A 23,902-nucleotide genomic window follows, 5' to 3' on the forward strand; every position below is an offset into this window, starting at 1 on the left:
CCACGAAGATGAGTATAGGACGAGTCAACAAAGTTATTTGGATACGAGTAGAATCAAATATGAACTTTTAAAAGTACGATTTTTACTAGGTAGTTACTCTAAAGGGGAACGGCACCCGCTGATTTGGCCTTATTTTTTGGCTTGCTCCTCAAGAAATTCTGGTGGCCATGACAGAAGCCAAATGTGAGTTGCCTTGGGGGTGTGGTTTGATGTGGGCGTTTCTTGGGTGTGTCCTTGCTACCACCCAAGACACACCCATCTGCCAGAACCATGCCCAACAGGTCAGACTAAACCTACCTAAGTCTGGTCTCCCCATCAATAACAATTGGTGAGCAGGCAAAAGGTGAGACTGTAGGTAGGGTCTTTGTCAGCCTCCCATTGATGGGCATGGCAGCGTAGATCAGCTCCTGGCCCCAAAGATACTAGTCGGTCACACACACACACACACACAGAGCACTGATCGGTCACACCCAGAGCACTGATTACATTCTCAATGGTGGATATTATTAGCACGGTGGAAACAGCCTGATTTCTGCATTTACATTTCTATTTCCCTTCAGATATCAGGATTTGTGAAGTGAAATAGAATGGTAAGCACAGAGATCAGGCTGGTTCCACCAGCCTAGTTTATGACAGTGAACTGGGACAAAACTCAAAACTGTTTTGACCTTTGATCTGGTCAAATATCACCAACCTGATTCAAGTGTCCTCTCTGTTCCATTTATAGGAATGCTCACAGCGAGGGCATGTTTGCCTGATGCTGGGGGTCCCTTTGCTGGTCTTCTCTATGTTGCATGTTCAGCTGCAAACTGGACATCTCTCGAACAACTGCATCAGGCAGTTCATAAACAATGTACTTCATCTTATGAAGTGGTGTTTACTGGGAGGGCCTGTGACCGGGTGAAACAATAGACAGACAAGTGGTAAATTGCATTTTGCTATAAAATAATATTTCAAATAGTTTAATTGCAGGAAAGCACAGGCTGGAAAGCTGTAGGCTACCAAAATATTTGATCAACTTCCAAATATTGTTTTACAAAGTAATACGAGAGAGCGAGAGAAGCAGAGAGGCTTTTGGCATGAGCTCATTTTGAACTCATTTTGGCATGAGGGCATCCTCACCAGCAAGTGAGCTGTGCATCATTGGGTGTTTCAATGAAAGCATTTTTAGGAAATAATTCCCTCATGTTGTAGAATACAATATGTCTCCACACACCTAGGCTATTGATGGATTCAAGACAAGCTCATTGTCATTGATCTCAGATTCTCAGTTTGTCAGTGTCAAAGTAGCCTGTCATTTCGATCATTTGTGCAGTATTATGCTGCTTTCAAGACAACAAGGAAACTCAGAAAAATTGTTGAATCATGACGTCAGTGATCTTCAGGTCGGAGCTCTAGAAAGAAGAGGCCAGAGTTCCCCACTTTGAATTCCGAGTTTTCACCAGTCGAAAAAAAAAGCTGTCTTGAACACACTGAAGTCAGAGATTTCCCAGCTCCTAATGCCCAGTTGTTTTAAACGCGGCAGTCATGTAGAATTGCATGAAATGCATTCATAAAAAGGCCCAACATTTCCCCGACACTAGGCCACAAAAAAATCTAACAATCTCATGTGTGCAACTTCTGTAAGTGCCTCTACTCTACTGCTCTATGCCACTACGCAAATGTGATGGTATGCATTCAAAGCTTGATTATAAAGGAGATTTTTTTCCTCATGCATTCCAGTACCTCAGAGCTCCCCACTCTCGCGCTCACTTTTTATTTTCCCCGGCACCTCCCGAGTTACAAATTAAGCACTGTCTAAACCTAACCCAACTGCATGGCCCAACCCTAAAGACCGTTCAAAGTCAACTCTAATTGATCTGATCTTAAAAAATACACCAGAGAAATATGCTACTACTGGTACTTCGCCCAAGACATTAGTGACAATTTCCCGGGTGTTTGTGTTAGAGATGTGAGAATACAAAAATCTAAGCCTTATGTCATCATAAAGAGGAACTTAAAATAAAAAAACTTCAGTGAAGAGGCTATTTTAGTTTTATTGACCTTGATTGCATTTCAGCCTATCACCTGAATCGGACTTAGCTTTGAGCCTTTTTGCAGATGTCTTCAATACTATTGTGGATAATCATGATCCCTTTAAAAAAAATTACCAGTTAAAGATAGATTGAATGCCTGGTACAGTCTGGAATTATTAGAAGTCATTCATAAAAGAGATGATGCTTGGGGTCAAGGCCAGGAACACAGGCTTAGCCCCGGACTGGCAAGCTTTTAAGAAACTGAAGAATCATTGTGTAAGACAAATTAGAAAGGCAAAATCTGATTATTATACAACTGCTCTTTCGGATTGTAATGGGAACCAGGCTAAATTCTGGAAAACTATCAAATCCCTGAAGGGTTCTACTTCCTCCTCTCTGCCAAAACAAATTAATTCAGACACTGGTCTCATTACGGAAAAATATACCATCATTAATGCATTTAATCACCATTTTATTTCAGCGGGCTCTCTCATTTTAAGAACTTCTAAGCGTATGATATTAGGCTGGATGCTGATAGAGGAAACTTGCTGAATGATCAGATAAATGATAGTCAAAGCTTTTCTTTTAGGCTATTTACAGGAAAAAAAGTCCTGGATGCTTTGCTAGCAATAGACAACCAAAGTTCCACAGGGGTCGACCAATTGGATCCCGGTCTACTTAAGTGTGCAGCGCCCAGCATTGTTGTCTCAATAACCCTCATTTTTTTTATTTGACATCGTTATTAGGAAATATTACAAAAGTATGGAAATCATCTCTTGTGCTGCCACTCCATAAGGGCAGGGATAGTTGTGATCTTAATAATTATCGCCCCATTTCAAGGCTTCCTTGTCTAAGCGAAGATTCTTGAATGTACAACTTTGCTATTTTTTATCTGAGAAATGTATTTTGAATGTAAACCAATCAGGGTTTAGGCCTGGGCACAGCACTATTACAGCAACCACTTTCGTTTTGAATGATCTTGTCAAGACTTTAGACACTAAAATGAAATGTGCCGCTTTGCTTGTGGACCTGTCAAAAGCTTTTGATACTGTTGATCATGCTATTTTATTGAATAAGTTGACCTCGATAGGGCCTGAGCTCTGACACCTGTTCATGGTTTCATGATTATCTTAGTGACAGAACTCTGTCCATTGTGGTTGATGGGGTTAAATCTGAATTTCTTGAAGTACATAAAGGTGTGCCACAGGGGTTGATTTTGGGACGTATTCTCTTCACTATTTACAATATACCATTGGTCAATCTGTTAAAAATTGTAAACCTCATCTATATGCGGATGATACTATTATGTAGGGATGAAACGGTTACCGGTTTCACAATAAAATTTCCGTCGATTAGTATTACCGTTTCAAATTCTAATTATCATTAAAACCGTTTTTGATTACCATGGTTTGAAAAAGTCACGGTAAATACTGTCCAGCATCAACCAAAGTTAGCACAAAGTTGTTTGTGTGAAAACATGGCGGAAGGCAGTGACAGCGCAAATCTGAAGTGTGGTCGTATTTGGGGTTTTACAAGAGGGCTGAGGGACACTTAATCGAAGATGGTCACCCTGTCTGCAGAACATGCAAAAAAATCAACAAAAAACACAACACCTTGGGGCAGCAGGTAGCCTTGTGGTTAGAGCGTTGGCCCTGTAACCGAAAGGTTTCTAGATTGAATTCACGAGCTGACAAGGTAAATATCTGTTGTTCTGCCCCTGAACAAAGCAGTTAAAACCTCTATGGGTTAGGGGGCAGTATTTTTACATCTGGATGAAAAGCTAGAATATGCATATAATTAGTAGATTTGGATAGAAAACTGTTTGAATGATGTCTGTGAGTATAACAGAACTCATATGGCAGGCAAACACCTGAGAACAAATCCAACCAGGAAGTGGGAAATCTGAGGTTTGTAGTTTTTCAAGTCATTGCCTATCGAATATACAGTGTCTATGGGGTCCTATTGCACTACCTAAGGCTTCCACTAGACGTCAACAGTCTTTAGAACCTTGTTTGAGGCTTCTACTGTGAAGGGGGAGAGAATGAGAGCTGTATCAACCAGGTGTCTGGCAGAGTGCCATGAGCTTAGTCTCACGCGTGCCCGTGAGAGTTAGCTGCGTTCTATTGCATTTCTAAAGAGAAAGGAATTGTCCGGTTGAAACATTATTGAAGATATATGATAAAAAAACATCCTAAAGATTGATTCTATACATTGTTTGACATGTTTCTACGAACTGTAATATAACTTTTTGGACTTTTAGTCTGAACTTTCGCCTGGACTTGCCCGCGCCTTGTGAGTTTGTGAACTAAATGCGCGAACTAAAAGAATGTATTTGGACATAAATGAGGGACTTTATCGAACAAATCAAACATTTATTGTGGAACTGGGATTCCTGGGAGTGCATTCTGATAAAGATCATCAAAGGTAAGTGAGTATTTATAATGCTATTTCTGACTTTGTGACACCTCTCCTTTGGAAAATGGCTGAACTGATATGGGCAGGCAAAAACCCGAGGACAAACCCCAGCCTACCACTGTTTCCAATGGCTGTCATGTTTATTATGAGTTGAACACCTCCCAGATTGCAGTTCCTAGGGCTTCCACTAGATGTCAGTCTTTAGAAAGAGTTTCAGGCTTGTTTTTGGAAAAATGAGCTAGAATTGGTCATTTTTCTAAGTGGCTCCCATGTTGACTGTAGTGTTTTCATGCGCGTGGATGAGAGCGCGTTCTTTGTTGTTTATCTCTTTATCGAACAAAAGGACCATTTGTGATGTAGCTGGGACCTTGTTGGGGTGCCAACAGAAGAAGATCTTCAAAGGTAAGGCATTTATTATATCGCTATTCCTGCCTGGTTGAAATTTTTTTAATGCTTTTGCATGCGGGCGCTGTCCTCAGATAATCGCATGGTATGCTTTCACCGTAAAGCCTTTTTGAAATCTGACACAGCGGCTGGATTAACAAGAAGTTATGCTTTATTGTGATGTATGACACTTGTATTTTCATGAATGTTAAATATTTATATTTCTGTCATTTGAATTTCGCGGACTGCAATTGCACCGGAAGTTGTCGAGGTGAGTCCCTAGCAGAATGCCTGTGCCAGAAAGGTTAACCCACTGTTCCTAGGCCGTCATTGTAAATAAGAATGTGTTCTTAACGGACTTGCCTAGTGAAATAAAGGTTAAATAAATTTTTTAAAAATAAAACTCCCACTACTTTACAGCGAAAGCAAGGTAAGTTAACTTCTAGCTCAATGCATGATGTGGGGACTTCAGAATGGGGGAAAATGTCATTGGTTTGTCTGTCTAACTTGCTAATAGCTTGTCAATAATGTAACCGGAAGCTTTCAGCGTTACCTACTCTTGTAAAAGCACTACACTTTGTTCTACTGCTGTGTGCGTTCTGTGTCTGCAGACTCTATTTGCCCATTGCACACGACAACATGTTATGTAGTTTAGTCACCCAAACAACATATTTTGTTAATTTAAAATCTGCCAGATGTCGACTTGGTGTTTAAAGTGTTCCAACAGGAGAAACACTAGACTCCTATACAAGACTCCTGTATTTATGTAAATTGTTAATGGGGTCATTGCATATACTCAAATGCAACACAGAAGATAGACTGTGTGTGAGTGGATAATAATAATACTTATAATGTAACAACAATAATAACACATTTGCTATTCCCTTGTTTACAGGGTGGGAGTGCAGCAGGCAAACCCAGTGATGCTAATGGTCCCTCCTCATCTACAGTTGTGACACGATCAAGCATTTAAAAAGGCAGCATTTATGCACCCACATCAAAAAATGCTCAAGACCTCACTGCAGCCTTTTTATATTACATTGCAAAGGACATGATGTCATTTCACATTGTTGAGAGGCCTGGCTCTCTGAGGGTGATGAAGGTTGCCGTGCCTCACTACAAAGCGAGTGCTGCGAATTTGATTTGATTTGCTTACTTAAGGTTGTACTCATTTAAAACTGCAGTAGAGAAACTTACCTCTCATGGCCACATGGTGCCATCTTTAATGTTATTATTTTCATGTTTATGCACACAAAAAGTGCATAGTGCTGCTAATTTAATTTGTTGTTGTCGGTTTTCAATATAAAATATATACCGATAACCTGATAATTTTGGTCACTATAATCGTGATATGAAATGTTCATACCGTTTCATCTCTACTATTATGTATGCTGTTGCCCCGACTGTTGATCAGGCTGTGTCAAAACTACAGTCAGATTTTATAGCTATGCAGGAATCCCTTGCTGATTTAAAACTTGTGCTAAATACAGATAAAACTAAATGTTGTTTTCAAACTCTCGTAAGAATGTTTTAGATGAATTACATGTTCACTCATTCGATGGTTCTCCAATTGGTCAATCCTTATTAGGGCCCTTGATCCTTTGAACGCATTAGGGGCGATGAAACAATGGAGCCCGTTTCAATGAAGTAAAGCAACGTCGGAAGAGGGAGCTTGGCAAAAGGGGGCATGATTTGTTGACATAATTGTGATCCAAACCTTAATTTACTCGTTGTGACACACAGGTTCCAAACTCTGACTTTATGACCAAAAATATTCTATTTACACATTGTAGTCAATTTTGACAATATAATAAATGTGTGACTCATATCGATGCCACAGGCCGTTTTCAAAGGAATTAGTTGCTTTTTAGGGGCAGTCACTCTTTAAGCATGGTCTGACTGAGTGAATGTGGTCACACAACCACAGATTACCGGGAAATAGACACAAATTACTTATTCGAAATTTGGCACAGGCACACAAAATAACTTTTTTTTCTTGTCCGTGGGGTAAGGGTTAAGGTTAGGGTGTAAGTAGTTGCAAAGTTGCTAATTAGCTTTTTTTTTTTACAATTTCATCTAGCTAAATGGTATAGTCGTTGTGCGTTCTCAATGGACATTGTTAAACAGGGTGCTTTGTAAATTCGCTCTGGCTATTTTGTTTGGATTTCAGAGCACTTGGTCTGAATGTACTAGAGCGCAGAATATTGATGAATTTACGAGCGGTCAACGCCCGTTGAATATGGCCGGTGTCAGTAAACGTTAGGGAAAATAATTTAATTCAAATTATTACCAGCAGCAGTTAGTCACCAATGCTTTTAATAACACTGACAAAGCCTAATCAGCTCTGCTAGGTGAGTAGAATTGAGACTGAGGATGTGTTTTGTGTCTGGAAGTAGCTAGCAAGCTAGCCAGTTAACTTGGGTGCTTAACCCTGCTCCTTGGCAGATTTTGGGGTTGAATAGTCCTTGTGAGAATCAAGGACAGTGGATTAGGTAACATATTAAAATTGGCAGTATATATGGGCGAGAGCACGAATTAGGTTTACAAATAGTCAAACTGCATCACACCGCATTTAAATGTAATCGCTAAAGGGTGTAGATTTGAGTGTTCTGTGTTGATACAATATGTAGTGAATTTGTTATTGGCACGAAGAAACCCATATGCCGAACATCGCCACATTAGTAAACAATTTGGTACAGCATGATCACAAGGCATCATATGGGAAAGTACAACCAGCGAGGCAAGAGATAACATAGTAATTAAAGTGGCCTCCCTGTGAACAGAAGTTATGTTTGTTTTGACTATACATTATTTTTTTTAAATGTTCACCTGGTAGTTGTGTTGTTATTGTGTGCCAGATGTTAAGACTATAAACCATTATAATTGGGTTATTTGCGGGATTTATTTGTAATTTCAATAGCATTGGGTCTATGTTACTGACTGAAATCTGAGTTTCTGATTGTGATTCAAATGGTTCCATGTTTTTCTTAGCAACCAGTGTTTGTTTTAAGATGTAAACTGAACGTTTTAACAGCATGCTTAGTTCAAATTTAAAGGCTAAATTATTCAACAGAAATTGCGAGGCAATACGTTTTTGTGGCCTAAATGGTCTGCTGGAATAATCTACTGAGATTAGAGTCGTATTTGAATCCTGAACTGAATATATGCTTGTAAACAATCGTAAGTGTTTGTTTTATTACTTGTAGCCTAATCAGAAGAGACATTTACCTAAATCTAATGAATTCTAATAATACAGGGTAGGCAATTGCGATTAAGCTGTGACCATGATCATGATAAAACTAGGCTACAACAGCAATGGATCAAATTTGTGGGTAGTAAGAAGCTGTAGTATTGTGCCCACAAAAATGTTTTTTTCCTTAAGAATTGGCTGATGTATTTTATACATTTGGCACACTACAGGTTAATCTTAAAATAGACATTTAATAAGTGTGAAGCAGAAAGGGGATATCCAGCAGAGGGTGGTATTAAAAATATCATAGTCGTATTGTTAGGGTAGACTACAATAAAAACATTTCCTTCGAGTAAGGAGAGAAAAATCATGTTAGGATTATTTTCTTTACTAAACCTTACGATGTGTGACAGTGACAAAGACATTGATAAGGAGGGTGGATGTACACTTAATGAGTGTTGACAGTATGTGAATGGTAATATGTTAGTGTTTTTTATAGCACTCTAATGATGCAATATTTGAGTAATTAACTGTTGTAACTGTTGAGTAGAGCGATTGAACCTTGAGAATGTAAAATGGATTAGCTGCGGTTGAAAGCGAGCGGGCAGTGGGACGTTTGAAGTCGAGGTATGAAAAACTTTCTTTGACAGGTTCTGATTATTGTTGCTCGGTTTTGTAGTTTAGGTAACACCAGTAAATTGGAGCCTGAAGGTAATGTCATTTAAAACAATAATCTGTTACCATGATGTGGAACAGTGTCAAGTATTTAAAGTGAATGTTTTAGTTTTGAACATTGAGCTGATTGAATATTGAGCTGACGAGGCCAACTTTTTGTAGGTCCTAGATTTGTTAAAACAGGTTTTATGTTTTCACTAAATTAATACAATAGGTTAAACTGATAAGAATACCAGATCAGGGCTTTGTTTTGTTTTTTTACTTTAGAAGGTGTCTATTCCACTTAATGGAACACTGTATTATCTGATGTGTTTGAGTAGGAATCTTTCTTCCAGAACTGATGGAAGTCCACTACAGTATGTCTGTTAAGGGAGCTCCCACATTAAATAATGCCTGACGAAATGTTGTATGTTTATACACTACATTATGATTTATGTATTTTTTGTAATAGTATTTTTATTGAAATTTCACAATTTTCACAGCAACAAAGATAATATAAAAAACAAAAAAGACAGAAATTAGACACAAAAGCTCAGTTAAAGTGAGTGTAATCCTGAGAAAGGTAAACAACCACCATTCTAAGTAAATCCTTGCAGCAGAATAGCTGATAAATCAGGTTCTAGGTCATTGAAATAAGGTTCCCACTCTTTGTAGAACTGATCAGTTTTATTTAAACTGTAATGTACAGTTGAAGTCGGAAGTTTACATACACCCTCAGCCAAATACATTTAAACTCCGTTTTTCACAATTCCTGACATGTAATCCTAGTAAAAATTCCCTGTCTTAGGTCAGTTAGGATCACCACTTTATTTTAAGAATGTGAATTTTCAGTTCTGCCCACAACTTTTCTATAGGATTGAGGTCAGGGGTTTGTGATGGCCACTCCAATACCTAGACTTTGTTGACCTTAAGCCATTTTGCCACAACTTTGGAAGTATCCTTGGAATCATTGTCCATTTGGAAGACCCATTTGCGACCAAGCTTTAACTTCCTGACTGATGTCTTGAGATATTGCTTCAATACATCCACATAATATTCCACCCTCATGAAGCCATCTATTTTGTGAAGTGCACCAGTCCCTCCTGCAGCAAAGCACCCCCACAACATGATGCTGCCACCCCCGTGCTTCACGGTTGGGATGATGCTCTTCGGTTTGCAATACTCCCCCTTTGTCCTCCAAACATAACGATGGTCAAACAGTTCTGTTTTTGTTTCATCAGACCAGAGGACATTTCTCCAACAAGTACGATCTTTGTCCCCATTTGCAGTTTGCAAACCATAGTCTGGGTTTTATGTCGGATTTGGAGCAGTGGCTTCTTCCTTGCTGAGTGGCCTTTCAGGTTATGTCGAAATATAGGACTCATTTTACTGTGGATATAAGCTCAGCCAAAAAAGAAAACGTCCCTTTTTCAGGACCCGGTCTTTCAAAGACAATTCGTAAAAATCCAAATAACTTCACAGATCTTCATTGTAAAGGGTTTAAACACTGTTTCCCATGCTTGTTCAATAAACCATAAACAATTAATGAACATGCACCTGTGGAACGGTCGTTAAGACACTAACAGCTAACAGACGGTAGGCAATTAAGGTCACAGTTATGAAAACTTAGAACACTAAAGAGGCCTTTCTACTGACTCTGAAAAACACCAAAAGAAAGATGTTTAGGGTCCCTGCTCATCTGTGTGAACATGCCTTAGACATGCTGCGAGGAGGCATGAGGACTGCAGATGTGGCCAGGGCAATAATATACAATTCCCGTACTGTGAGTCCCCTAAGACAGAGCTTACGGGGAGACAGGATGGACAGCTGATCGTCCTCGCAGTGGCAGACCACGTGTAACAACACCTGCACAGGATCAGTACATCCGAACATCACACCTGCGGGAAAGGTACAGGATGGCAACAACAACTACCCGAGTTACACCAGGAATGCACAATCCCTCCATCAGTGCTCAGACTGTCCGCGAGAGGCTGGACTGAGGGCTTTTAGGCCTGTTGTAAAGGCAGGTCCTCACCAGACATCACCGGCAACAAAGCCGACTATGGGCACAAACCCACCGTCACTGGACAAGACAAGACTGCAAAGTGCTCTTCACTGACGAGTCACGGTTTTGTCTCACTAGGGGCGATGGTCGGATTCGCGTTTATCGTCGAAAGAATGAGCGTTTCACTGAGGCCTGTACTCTGGAGCGGGATCAATTTGGAGTTGGAGGGTTCGTCATGGTCTGGGGCAAGTCTTAACTGACTTGCCTAGTTAAATAAAGGTTAAATAAAATTTTAAAAATACTGTAACCCTTGAATATGTAATATCGGTTATATGTTATTGTTTTACATAATTAATCTAATAGAGAAAGAACTTATTTGATAATTAATAGTTATGTGTGATTAGGACCACGAGAAGGATAGACCTGCCTCTAGTCTATTTTACTATGAAGTTATGGGTAAAAAAAAATTGTTATTAAGGGTAGTAATTCTATAATTCTATAATTTGATTTGTGTCAAAATGGGGAAAATTACAGGGTCCTTTGAGGTTTTTGAAGTTTACACACCTTGAGTGATATGTAGGAATGTATCGAATGATGTATGAAGGAGGGTATTGTTGTTTGTCTGTTTCGTTTCGATATAAATCTCACCAGATTGGGTCTGCTGGATGATCTGGATAATGTCCTGACCCTGTGTGATGAGGTTGACAGTGTGATAAGCTCATTTGTAAAATTGTTTCAACAGAATGTGATGTTATTTTCTTTGACATTTGATTTAGAAATTGGTTTTAAGAATATTGGTAAAAGTAATCATTTGTCATAGCCAATTCTTGTCTGAATTTCCTGAACCAGAAATGAACTAAACTGTTGTTCTGATCTGTCCTCTTTCGAAATTATGGAAAGGTGACTACAGATGGTATCTAGATGCATGGAAGGGACAATTTGACCAAACAGTGTGTGAACCTCAAAACCCCCTCTAACTGGAGTCCCACCCCTCCCTCCCCATTCAGCTGAAAAGGTGGTGCAGGGAATTCAAAAATATTCTTTAGAACTCCACTTTCACACATTAAGTCCAATACAGCAAATGAAAGATAAACATCTTGTTCATCTACCCATCATGTCCGATTTTAAAATGCTTTACAGTGAAAAGACAACATATATTTGTTAGACCACCACCAAATAAAAAAAAACTGCAATTTTTCCCAGCCAAAGATATAGTCTCAAAAGCAGGATTGGAGATAAAATGAATCACTAACCTTTTGAAAATCTTCATCAGATGACACTCATATGACATGTTACATAATACATTTATGTTTTGTTCCATAATATGCATATTTAAAAGATACATGTTCCACATATAATTAAAGATACACTGGTGCTTAATGCAACCGCTGTGTCAGATTTTTAAAAACCGTTACGAAAAAAGCCTACCATGCAATAATCTGAGACAGCGCTCAGACGTAAATATATTTCTCCGCCATGTTTGGAGTCAACAGTTTGGAGTCAACAGAAATACGAAATTACATCATAAATATTCCCTTACCTTTGATGATCTTTCATCAGAATGCAGTGCAAGGAGTCCTAGTTCCACAATAAATTGTTTTGTTCCATATTGTCCAATAGTAGTGTCCAATTAGCTGCATTTGCTAGCACTTTCAGCTCACGTGCCCAAAAAGCTGACGCTGGTCCAGGAGAACTCTGACGAAAACTTCAAAAATATATATTCCAGGTCGAATAAACTGGTCAAACTAAGTAGAGAATCAATCTTCAGGATATTATTTTCATATATATCCAATAACGTTCCAACCAGATCATAAGTTTTCAGACAAATGCGCCACAGGGAAATTGCATTCTGCTAAGACAGTGACTATTTCCCCTCCCATTCTACTGAATGAGGACATCTAGTGGAAGGCGTAGGAAGTGGTAACATATCCATATCTTGTTTGGAAGTGAAGAGGTGATGACTTAAAATTAGACCCGCATTCAGAATTTCACTTCCTGTTTGGAAGATTGCCTGCCCTATGAGTTCTGTTATACTCACAGGCATAATTAACAGTTTTAGAAACATCAGTGTTTTCTATCCAATAGTAATAATAATATGCATATATTAGCAATCTAGGACAGAGTAGGATGCAGTTCACTATGGGCACGCAATTCATCCAAAGTGAAAATACTGCCCCCTATCCCCAACAAGTTTAATATAAATGTACCTTCCTATCATTCTACAAAATAGAATACGGTAAAAATAAACTCTGGAATGAGTAGGTGTCCAAACTTTTGACTGGTACTGTATGCACAATGCAGGAACATGATACATAGTAGTACTTCAAAATACTTCTACAATGTGGCATGGAGCAAAATCTAAAAGGATTTATTGCAATGTAGTAGATTGTGTTAATAAATTTTTTACTTGCCATAGACTACGACAGTGATACAATCGCTTCACAAAATATTTTGTGATGAGTTATACCATCCTATGAGGACATCCAACTTGCCAAGGCACGGTCAGTTATACGAGCATAATAGCCTAATAAATATTCTGAGGAAATGAGAATAAGCAGATGTATTATCTATTGACAATGTAATCATGAACGTACATTTGGCTCTGAGCCTTTTGGTGAAAATAAAAAGGAACGTATATCAACGTTTTATTGTACAACAGTGCTAATACAATAGTTAGGAAAAGATCATTAATATGTGACCAATCATCATCACCAGTAAACACTAATTTCATAAAACACTGATGTAGTTTGACAGTGTCACATCATTACAAAAGATTACTCCAACATAATATTTAACACAGAAGACAATGCGGGCACATGTATGGTGTAATCAGACCCATTTACTTTTTCAACATTGTTACAGCCTTAATCTAAAATGGATGAAAACAAATTAAAATCTACACAATACTCCACGACAAAACCAAAACGGGGTTTTGCATTTTTGTGCAAATGTATAAAAAATAAACATACCTTATTTACACAAGTATTCAGTCCCTTCGGTATGACACTTGAAATTGGGCTCAGGTGCATCCTGTTTCCATTGATCATCCTTGATGTTTCTACAACTTGACTGGAGTCCACCTGTGGTAAATTGATTTGGAAGGGCACACACCTGTCTATATGAAGGTACCATAGTTGACAGTGCATGTCAGAGCAAAAACCAAGCCATGAGGTCGAAGGAATTGTCCGTAGAGCTCCTCAACAGGATTGAGTAAGGGCACAGATCTGGAGATGGGCACCAAAAAATGTCTGCAGCATTGAAGGTCCTCGGGAACACAGTGGCCTCCATCATTCTTAAATGGAAGAAGTTTGGAACCACCAAGACTTCCTAGAAGGCAATTGCCCAGCCAAACTGAGCAATAGGGGGAGAAGGGCTTTGGTCAGGGAAGTGACCAATAACCCGATAGTTACTCTGACAGGGCTCCAGAGTTTCCCTGTGGAGATGGGAGAACCTTCCAGAAGGACAACCATCTCTGCAGCCTTCCACCAATCAGGTCTTTATGGTAGAATGGCCAGACAGAAGTCACTCCTTAGTAAAAAGGCACAACAGCCTGCTTGAGGTTAGCCAAAAAGGCACCTAAAGGACTCTCAGACCATGAGAAACAAGATGCTCTGGTCTGATGAAACCAAGATTGAACTCTTTGGCCTGAATGCCAAGCGTCACATCTGGAGGAAACCTGGCACCATCCCTAGGTCGAAGCATGATGGTGGCAGCATCATGCTGTGGGGATGTTCTTCAGCGGCATGGACTGGGAGAATTCAGGATCGAGGGAAAGATGAACGGAGCAAAATATAGAGATCCTTGATGATAACCTGCTCCAGAGCCCTCAGGACATCAGACTGGGGCAAAGGTTCACCCTCCAACAGGATAACGACCCTAAGCACACAGCCAAGACAACGCAGGAATGGCTTCGGGACAAGTCTCTGGGTGCCCTTGAGTGGTCCAGCCAGAGAGACCTGAAAAAAGTTGTGCGGCGACGCTCCCCATCCAACCTGACAGAGCTTGCTTGAGAGGATCTACAGAGAATGGGAGAAACTACCCAAATACATGTGTGCCAAGCTTGTAGCGTCATACCCAAGAGTCGAGGTTGTAATCGCTGCAAAAGGTGCTTCAACAAAGTACTGAGTAAAAGGGTCTGAATACTTATTTAAATGTGATAGTGTTTATTTTTTTAAATAAATTTGCAAACATTTCTAAGAACCTGTTTTTGCTTTGTCATTATGGGGTATGGTGTTTAGATTGATGAGGAAAATATACATTTAAGAATAAGGCTTTAACGTAACAAAATATGGAAAAAGTCAAGGGGTCTGAATACTTTCCAAATACAATGTATGACATAATGATGCTCATTTACTAAATGCGGTTGTTGTAACATTTGGATTTTCAACTCCTGATAAGAAACCCATCCAATTTGAGCACCTACTACAGCAAGTAATTGTGCAATACCAGACATGTTGGTATGGAGTTGATGTTTAGATTTACTGTAAGATGTTGCGGTTGAGTTAAGATTAAAAACAAATTTATATTTGATCAAAAATAGCACCACTAACCATAACTCAGAAATTTCCCTTAAAATAAGACCAAATAAAGTGTAGATACTACACAAATGCTGCATTAATTAGCAGCATGAAGGGAAAAGAAAGTCAACTGCCATATTTCATATAGAGACTAGCCCTTTCTGCTATGATACCGCCTGCATACTTTACAATTCAATGCAATAGAGGGCCAAAGGATCATTTATGATAGACAAATTCAGCAGCAAAAGTCTATTTTGGTCACAGTCTTGAAGTCCATGGACAATTTAAAAGCAACGCAGGTTTTGGTTCATCACCAACCTTTGTCCTTCACTTTGAAATCACATCTGAAAACAAAGAAATGTTGACCAGAAAAAGATAGACTCATGCTGTAAGTAGGGTAAGCACTTGCAGAAGACATTAATGAGTTGTTGGCACTGGAATGTGGGGTTCTTAAAAGGAGATTGAGTTTCAGGGTGGGGTTCTCAGTGGTGGGCTCTCTCGCTGACCACGTCCTGCAGCCGTTTGAGCAGCACATCCTCGCTCTCGGGACACACCCGTTTGGTGGGGGACTCGCCCAAGTAGTCGCCCTCCATGGAAAAGGCCCTTTTCCTGCTCACCCCGCCCTGGCGGATCATCCGGTTGATGTCAGTCAGTTCCTGCGGAAGGAGGGGGTAAAGCACAGGTGAGCTAACATTAACATACAGACAGAAAGTAAAGGAACCTTGGCCCTGAGCCAAAAGGGGTCCCCTAAATCCTGAGTGGCGCAGCAGTCTAAGGCACTGCATCTCAGTGCAAGAGGTGTCACTACAGTCCCTGGTTCGAATCCAGGCTGTATCACATCCGGCTGTGATTGGGTGGGCAGCAAAATAGGGCAGCAAAAAATTGTCCCAGCCTCATCCGAGTTTGGCAGTCAGTGTAAATATTAATTTGTTCTTTAACTGACTTGCGTAGTTAAATAAATGTTTAAAAAATCTGCCTCTCCTAGCGTACACCTGGCCATCAAATATATTTTAATTATTCCAGAGATAACACGTCAGTCCTGATCAACTAATCATCAAGTCCTTGACTACTTCAATCAGGTGTGCTAGTTCAGCAAAATTGTGAAACGCCTGGGGCTCCCCGAGGAGAGGTTTGACAAACATCAAGGTAAATGAACTGAAATATTGTCCATAAATTAGCTCATTGGAAAGAAAGGACCACACCTCCCCACACTTATGTGCAAAACATATTGCCTTAAACTATGGATAATGTTGATTCATGAGTTAATACATTGATTTATGTTAAAGCATGTGTATATGAACCATACAGACAACACAATTTGATGTAGAAAATGTGTATCTAAACTTCTGTACTGCCTAATTCAAAACACATACATGCATAAGGGTGGGGACATACTTTGGAGGGGCTGCCGTTGATCTTGTAGGTGTAGGCAGAGTTCGGGGTGAGACAGGAGCCGTTCTTGTGTGGGGACACGTAGATCGAGTGTCTCTGAGAGATGCGGCGGGGGGACAGGGGCTGGGCTCTCATCGAGGGGAACGGGGACAGAGGAGGGGCTTCCATCTGGAAGACAAGAGGGAACAAAACAACTAACTACAGACAACTAGCTTACAAATCTCAAACTTCTGACTAGATACTGACAGTGAACTGGTGTCAGGACAGAAGTATGCCCATGATTAAAGTTGAATTAGTATATACTGTCCAACGAAATGCTAACATGCAGGTTCCTTCGACAATGCAACAATATGAAGAGAAAGTAAATGGCACAGTAGACTATAAGAAAGCACAATTTATAGTAAAATATTTTCACAGGGTATCAGGGAAGGGGGATTAGAGGGCAAATTTTTTAATTGTGCAGAATTAGCAACAGTAGAGAAGAGTCTGCTATCGGCAGTTGTGATTTGTGTGTAGCATGAATGTATGTGTGTGTGAGTGCATGTGTGCCATGGTGTGGAGAGTCAATGCAGGTGATCAGACCAATTCAGATCGCTTGTAGATAGAAATGGTCTCCCGAGCCTGTTGGTATCAGACCTCATACCATACCCTGTTGTCCATGCTGGGGGCGGCGTATCGGAGGGCAAAGCCCTTAATCTTCAGCACATAGACAGAGTTGTAGAACTGGATGAGGTCGCCGCGCTCCTCGCCTTGGGCAAGAGCCTCCTCTCCGCTGTTCTGGTCGGCTTTCTCAGCAGCTGAAATTAAGGCTGGTGGATGCATTGTTCAGTAATGGATACTCATATCACCAAAGAGTCTGCCTACCGTTATGTTAGCAGTTGATGTTATTCATCAATAACACAGACCCCAAAGCAAATCAGGGGGAGGAAAACAGGTCTACTCAAAGAGGACAAATCATGCTTGGAAGTAGGTGGTAATTTCTTCCCTGTCCTCAGTGATTCTCTCCACAGAACAAAGGGACAGGATATAGTGTTATAACCCAGCCCTAGCCTGTGGTTGACTAACTAGAATTCCTTGCAATAAAACTGGGCCAGTGGCCAGATAACAAGTATCCTATTTCAGGTTCAATGTATAAACAATTTGGACCAATGAGAACTTGTCATGTAGCTATGAGTCCCAGACTGAAATGTCTCTGACCCATTGATATTACAGAAAAAAACACTATTTCCATTGACCTTTCGTCCTCTGCGTTGCGTATTTATCTTCAAAATATGCTTACAGTATCAATATAATTTTTTTATATATAATTTTAAAATAATATATATATTTTTTTCATAATTTCTGTGCTAGAAACAAACCATATGAAACCAACATTTTTAAACAGCTGGACATTCATTCTGGTTACATTCAGTGGGATTCATTTCCAGAGTCTTTCTCAGGGCCGAGGTATCTTTTAGGGGTCCGAAAATAACTCTGAACCACCTGGCTATACTCCAGTAGTGGACAGCTGCAGATAGAAAGGCTATTTGGGGGTGTGCTGTCTTACATGTTCCACCAGAGGGGTCCACTTCCATGTTCTCGTCTGAGGGCTGTTCTCTGGTGCTGCTGGGTCGGATGAGGACACTGCGGTAGACCTGTGGAGTGAGCATAAACAAGAGCCATAAGGAACACGTCACTCAAATTATTTTTTGACTTCACGACAGGCACAAATTCTATATATGTAATATAATATTAGTGGTCTATATTAAAATCGTTTTTCTGACTATGCACACCTCCCTCTGCAGAAGTGTTTGAGAAGAACTTGAAATAAAGTACGGAGGAATTCAGAAAAACCTGGCATGTGGGGTCACTTACATGACTGCTGGCTTGTGGTTGACTGCGGTAACATTTCATGATGTCCTGGAATGTGTGGCCTTCTTTCGTAATCTACAACATTCATATGTACACTATTAATAGGAATCCAAGCAACAATCACTCAGGTGAGAAAAAATACTGAATGTCTGTACGACAGCGGTAAAACGTGTTTGTGCCAGGGACCGGCAAGACATGGCCTTCTTCCTCTGGGTACAGCATTTTTTTAAATCCAAAAACAAAACAAAAATCTGTTGAGTTCTACTACCCTAATACATAATTGTTTTAAGATTACTATTTGATTATCTATTGAAGGACGGACACCTAGAGATCAGAAACGGATGTGTAAAAAATATATGAAAATAGCTATCGAATATTGGGAGGACTTATATGCTGAATATGCAGTCAGAATAATATTTTTCAGTGAAAATGAGTCAATTCTGCTGAAGGTAACATTGAGTCAATAAGATAAGGTGATTAGGAGGCTTCTTTATGATATGGGCCATCCGGAATATGGCATTTATCGCAGTAGGATGGACACATACATTGTATTATTGAGTCAATTGTCAGATTACAGTTTCCCCTCGAGGAAATGTGCCATAGATGCGGTAGAGAAATGTGCCATAGATGCGGTCAATCGAACTCGACCAAAACAATGGAATTGCCATGGAAACACATGGGGGGAAAGGGCCATGGGTTAAGATCCAGTCTCATTGCCCCCTGGCAAAATCTACCTACATTCACACTATTGTTTGTGCATTTCAAACTGTTGAGGCAAAGAAATTGATATATTTCTCAAACCATAGTATAATGCTTTTTGTATGGATGCCAACCCCAACACGTGTTCATGTCAGTGTTACCAATCAACTGGGCCGGTCTGGAAATTATCACTCTTTTGTATGTTTGATTCAACGGACAGATAGGAAGAGCAAGTGGTGCTGAGATTCGTGTGTGCTGTCGGCATTGGTGACCAACCGTTGCCCAAAAGATTACCTCTACCTTGGATCAGCGAGGGTTCCAAAAAGAGGCTGTACTACTAGGAGGCAGTAGTATTGTTTACAGAACCACCAAAATCCACTGTATTCAAAAGTGTTTTAAACCCGCAAACACCTGAAGTTCTTCAATAAAATAATGAATCCAAAGAACTCATTACAAATGTTTTCAGTCAGATTTCTTGATGGTGCAGAAAAGTATTAGATATTCTACATTAAGAAACAAGGGAATGCATTTGTCAAATTTGAATAAAGGGTATTCTGTGTTTTAATATGGAACGTAAGTATAACAAATTTTCCTGTGAATTGAAAAAGAAAGATTAATAAATAATTTTATTATGGTCCACAAGAAATAAAAACAAGAAAGTACCATACTAAGTACCCTGCATGACACAGAAATAATCAAGTCATTATCAATGTGTCAATCCCTCTGTTCAAGACCAACAGAACATCGCTCAACTCATTAGGTGAATCCAGAAACACAGCCACGTTGAAAGCCATTTAGCAGTTGCTCTCAAGAGGCTTAATCAATGCATTCAACTGAAGATGGTAAAACAACAAAAATAAGTCAATCTTTCTCAGTGCTTTAGTACCTTAGAGATTATGTAGATGGAGCAAAGGAGGAGCTGGTCCAGGTGTCTGTCTTTCATCAGCTCCGGACACTGGACGATGGAGTGCTCAAAGCAAGTCCAGATCTTGCCCCGCAGCTCTGCCGAGATGTCCAGCCTAACGCACAGATCTCTCAGCCGTACACTGGCCAGGTGGTACACCTACAGCGAGCACGGGGGGGGGCAAGAAAGGGGGGGTGAGAGGGCGAGAGCGATGGAAAGAGTGCGAAAGCGAGCACGAGGGGGCGAGAGAGCGAGCGCGAGGGGGGCGAGAGAGGGAGCAAAGGGGGGGGCGAGAGAGAGCGAGCGAGGGGGGAGCGAGAGAGAGCGAGGGGGGGCGAGGGGGGGGGGACGAGAGAGAGCGAGGGGGGGGGGGGGGACGAGAGAGAGCGAGGGGGGTGCGAGAGAGAGAGCGAAGGGGGGGCGCGAGAGAGAGCGAAGGGGGGGCGAGAGAGAGCGAGGGGGGCGAGAGAGCGAGGGGGGTGCGAGAGAGAGAGGGGGGTGCGAGAGAGAGAGAGGGGGGGCGAGAGAGAGAGAGGGGAGAGCGAGGAGGGGAGCGAGAGAGAGCGAGGCGGGGCGAGAGAGAGCGAGGCGGGACGAGAGAGAGCGAGGCGGGACGAGAGAGAGCGTTAGGGGGGGGCGAGAGAATGCGTCTCAGCTGGCTGAAGATTTTCAACGCTCCAAGAGTGAAACATTTGAGTTATTTGTAGCGGCTAGTAGTACGTACATCATTATTCATCATTTGTGTTGCATGTAAAAATAAAGGCCCCCTGAGGATAATGACTCTGTGCTGTTCTCTGGGATAGATACGTGGAACAGCTGGGGGAACCCAAGGACAGGTTTGCGAACCACTGATATAGGGAATAGGGTGCCTTTGTGATGCAGCCTGTGTGTCCTCTTTCACCTTCCTGAAGAAGAGGGCCAAGGAGCCGGTGCGTCGGGGCCGGCTCTGTTGGGGGTCTGGCTGGGCCTGGGGTGCCGGGATGGGCCGGCTGGGGGAGGCTGTCAAGAGGACCTGGGCTGTAATGGGACTGCCAGGCTCCCCTCTGGTCTGTACCTGGATCAGCGTGATGCCTCCCAGATCATTCTTTATACCTGGGGATCACATAGGCACATTGTACTCAGAACAGGGGGGGCGATTAGCTTGTGGAGGCGTTGCACAATTTCATATCAATAAATTTACCAAAAGTGTGTTACGCATAGAGTTGCAAAGGGAGGGTATATTACGGGAAACTGATTTCAGCAGTAAACTACCAGAATTTAGTGGCCTTTTTGTGTACTTATCACAGGGGTCTGTAATGCTCTCTGTCCCCCTGTGTGGCCTAAATATAAACCATCAACTTAGTGAACACCATTGGTGATTAATATGAGGGTGTCAGCATGAAATAGATTTGATATTTTACACACTTATTTTACCGTGTCAATATGTCTGTTGTCAAATTGATTGCAGTTGTGAAAAAAAGTCAATAGTTGAGTAGATGCTTTTCTTCTCCATTAATTTTCTCTTGAACTATATGGTCTATCCAATAGAAACTCATGGACACAGATAGATATAGATATATATATATATATATATATATATATATATATATATATATACACACACACACACTGCTCAAAAAAATAAAGGGAACACTAAAATAACACATCCTAGATCTGATGAATGAAATATTCTTATTAAATACTTTTTTCTTTATATAGTTGAATGTGCTGACAACAAAATCACACAAATTATCAATGGAAATCAAATTCATCAACCCATGGAGGTCTGGATTTGGAGTCACTCAAAATTAAAGTAGAAAACCACACTACAGGCTGATCCAACTTTGATGTAATGTCCTTAAAACAAGTCAAAATGAGGCTCAGTAGTGTGTGTGGCCTCCACGTGCCTATATGACCTCCCTACAACGCCTGGGCATGCTCCTGATGGGGTGGCGGATGGTCTCCTGAGGGATCTCCTCTCAGACCTGGACTAAAGCATTCGCCAACTCCTGGACAGTCTGTGGTGCTACGAGAAGTGTTGTCTGTTGACAAGAGACTTGTACTTGTTTAAATGTTTTAAAAAATATATATATATATGATTTGGTGGATGGAGCGAGATATGAGATATGATGTCCCAGATGTGCTCAATTGGATTCAGGTCTGGGGAACGGGCAGGCCAGTCCATAGCATCAATGCCTTCCTCTTGCAGGAACTGCTGACACACTCCAGCCACATGAGGTTTAGCATTGTCTTGCATTAAGAGGAACCCAGGGCCAACCGTCTGAGGATCTCATCTCGGTACCTAATGGCAGTCAGGCTACCTCTGGCGAGCACATGGAGGGCTGTGCGGACCCCCAAAGAAATGCCATCCCACACCATGACTGACCCACCGCCAAACCGGTCATGCTGGAGGATGTTGCAGGCAGCAGAACGTTCTCCACGGCGTCTCCAGACTCTGTCACGTCTGTCACATGTGCTCAGTGTGAACCTGCTTTCATCTGTGAAGAGCACAGGGCGCCAGTGGCGAATTTGCCAATCTTGGTGTTCTCTGGCAAAAGCCAAACATCCTGCAAGGTGTTGGGCTGTAGTAAGCACAACCCCCACCTGTGGACGTCAGGCCCTCATACCACCCTCATGGAGTCTGTTTCACATGCACATTTGTGGCCTGCTGGAGGTCAAGGCTCTGGCAGTGCTCCTCCTGCTCCTCCTTGCACAAAGGCGGAGGTAGCGGTTCTGCTGCTGGGTTGTTGCCCTCCTACGGCCTCCTCCACGTCTCCTGATGTACTGGCTTGTCTCCTGGTAGCGCCTCCATGCACTGGACACTACGCTGACAGACACAGCAAACCTTCTTGCCACAGCTCGCATTGATGTGCCATCCTGGATGAGCTGCACTACCTGAGCCACTTGTGTGGGTTGTAGACTCCGTCTCATGCTACCACTAGAGTGAAAGCACCGCCAGCATTCAAAAGTGACCAAAACATCAGCCAGAAAGCATAGGAACTGAGAAGTGGTCTGTGGTCACCACCTGCAGAATCACTCCTTTATTGGGGGCGACATACTAAATTGCCTATAATTTCCACCTGTTGTCTTTTCCATTTGCACAACAGCATGTGAAATTTATTGTCAATCAGTGTTGCTTCCTAAGTGGACAGTTTGATTTCACAGAAGTGTGATTGACTTGGAGTTATTGTGTTGTTTAACCTCTTGCGACGAGCAATCCCGTATCCGGGAGCGTAATCATAGCCTCAAGAGCATTAGCATAACGAAGCGGACATAAATACCCTTAGAAACTTTTCCTATTCATGAAATTCGCAAATTAAATGAAATAAATATATTCAAACACAAGCTTAGCCTTTTGTTAACAACACTGTCATATCAGAATTTCAAAATATGCGTTACAGCCAACGCTAGGACAAGCATTTGTGTAAGTTTATCATGGCATAATGTTATGCTAGGCTCTGCTGGCAGCAGGCAACATTTTCACAAAAATAAGAAAAGCAACCAAATGAAATCATTTACCTTTGAAGAACTTCAGATGCTTTCACTCAGGAGACTCCCAGTTAGATAGCAAATGTTCCTTTTTTCCCCAAAAATATTTTTGTAGGCGAAATAGCTCCCGTTTTTTTCATCGTGCATGGCTGAGAAATCGACCGGAAAATGCTACAACTATAACGCCAAACTTTTTAAAAAATTTGCTCCATAATATCGACAGAAACACGGCAAACGTTGTTTAGGATCCATCCTCAAGGTGTTTTTAACATATATATTCGATAATATATCCGTCGAGGCAATTGGTTTCTCATAAGAAGCGATTGGAAAAATGGCTACCTCAGTATTTTACGCAAGATTTTCTGCGGGAGACACCATGTGACCACATGCTATATATGGTCCCTTACA

General features: G+C 41.2%; 1 protein-coding gene across 2 annotated transcripts in view; it reads right to left on the reverse strand.

The window, feature by feature from the left end:
• Positions 1-13,010: 13,010 nt before the first annotated feature.
• The window catches only part of rbl1 (retinoblastoma-like 1 (p107)), a 49,043-nt gene continuing 38,151 nt past the window's right edge, over positions 13,011-23,902 (reverse strand). The window contains exons 16-22 of one of the 2 annotated variants that reach the window (XM_031827392.1): positions 20,928-21,118; positions 20,009-20,185; positions 18,427-18,498; positions 18,119-18,206; positions 17,221-17,369; positions 16,576-16,740; positions 13,011-15,836 (exon numbers count right to left, since the gene is read on the reverse strand). In XM_031827392.1, coding sequence (XP_031683252.1) covers positions 15,663-15,836; positions 16,576-16,740; positions 17,221-17,369; positions 18,119-18,206; positions 18,427-18,498; positions 20,009-20,185; positions 20,928-21,118 — 1,016 coding nt within the window. In that variant the 3' untranslated portion in view covers positions 13,011-15,662. Of the gene's footprint in view, positions 15,837-16,575; positions 16,741-17,220; positions 17,382-18,118; positions 18,207-18,426; positions 18,499-20,008; positions 20,186-20,927; positions 21,119-23,902 lie in introns of both variants that reach the window. The other variant, XM_020483246.2, reaches the window with a different exon arrangement.

Source organism: Oncorhynchus kisutch, linkage group LG1 (assembly GCF_002021735.2).
Source record: "Oncorhynchus kisutch isolate 150728-3 linkage group LG1, Okis_V2, whole genome shotgun sequence".
Classification (NCBI taxonomy): domain Eukaryota; kingdom Metazoa; phylum Chordata; class Actinopteri; order Salmoniformes; family Salmonidae; genus Oncorhynchus; species Oncorhynchus kisutch.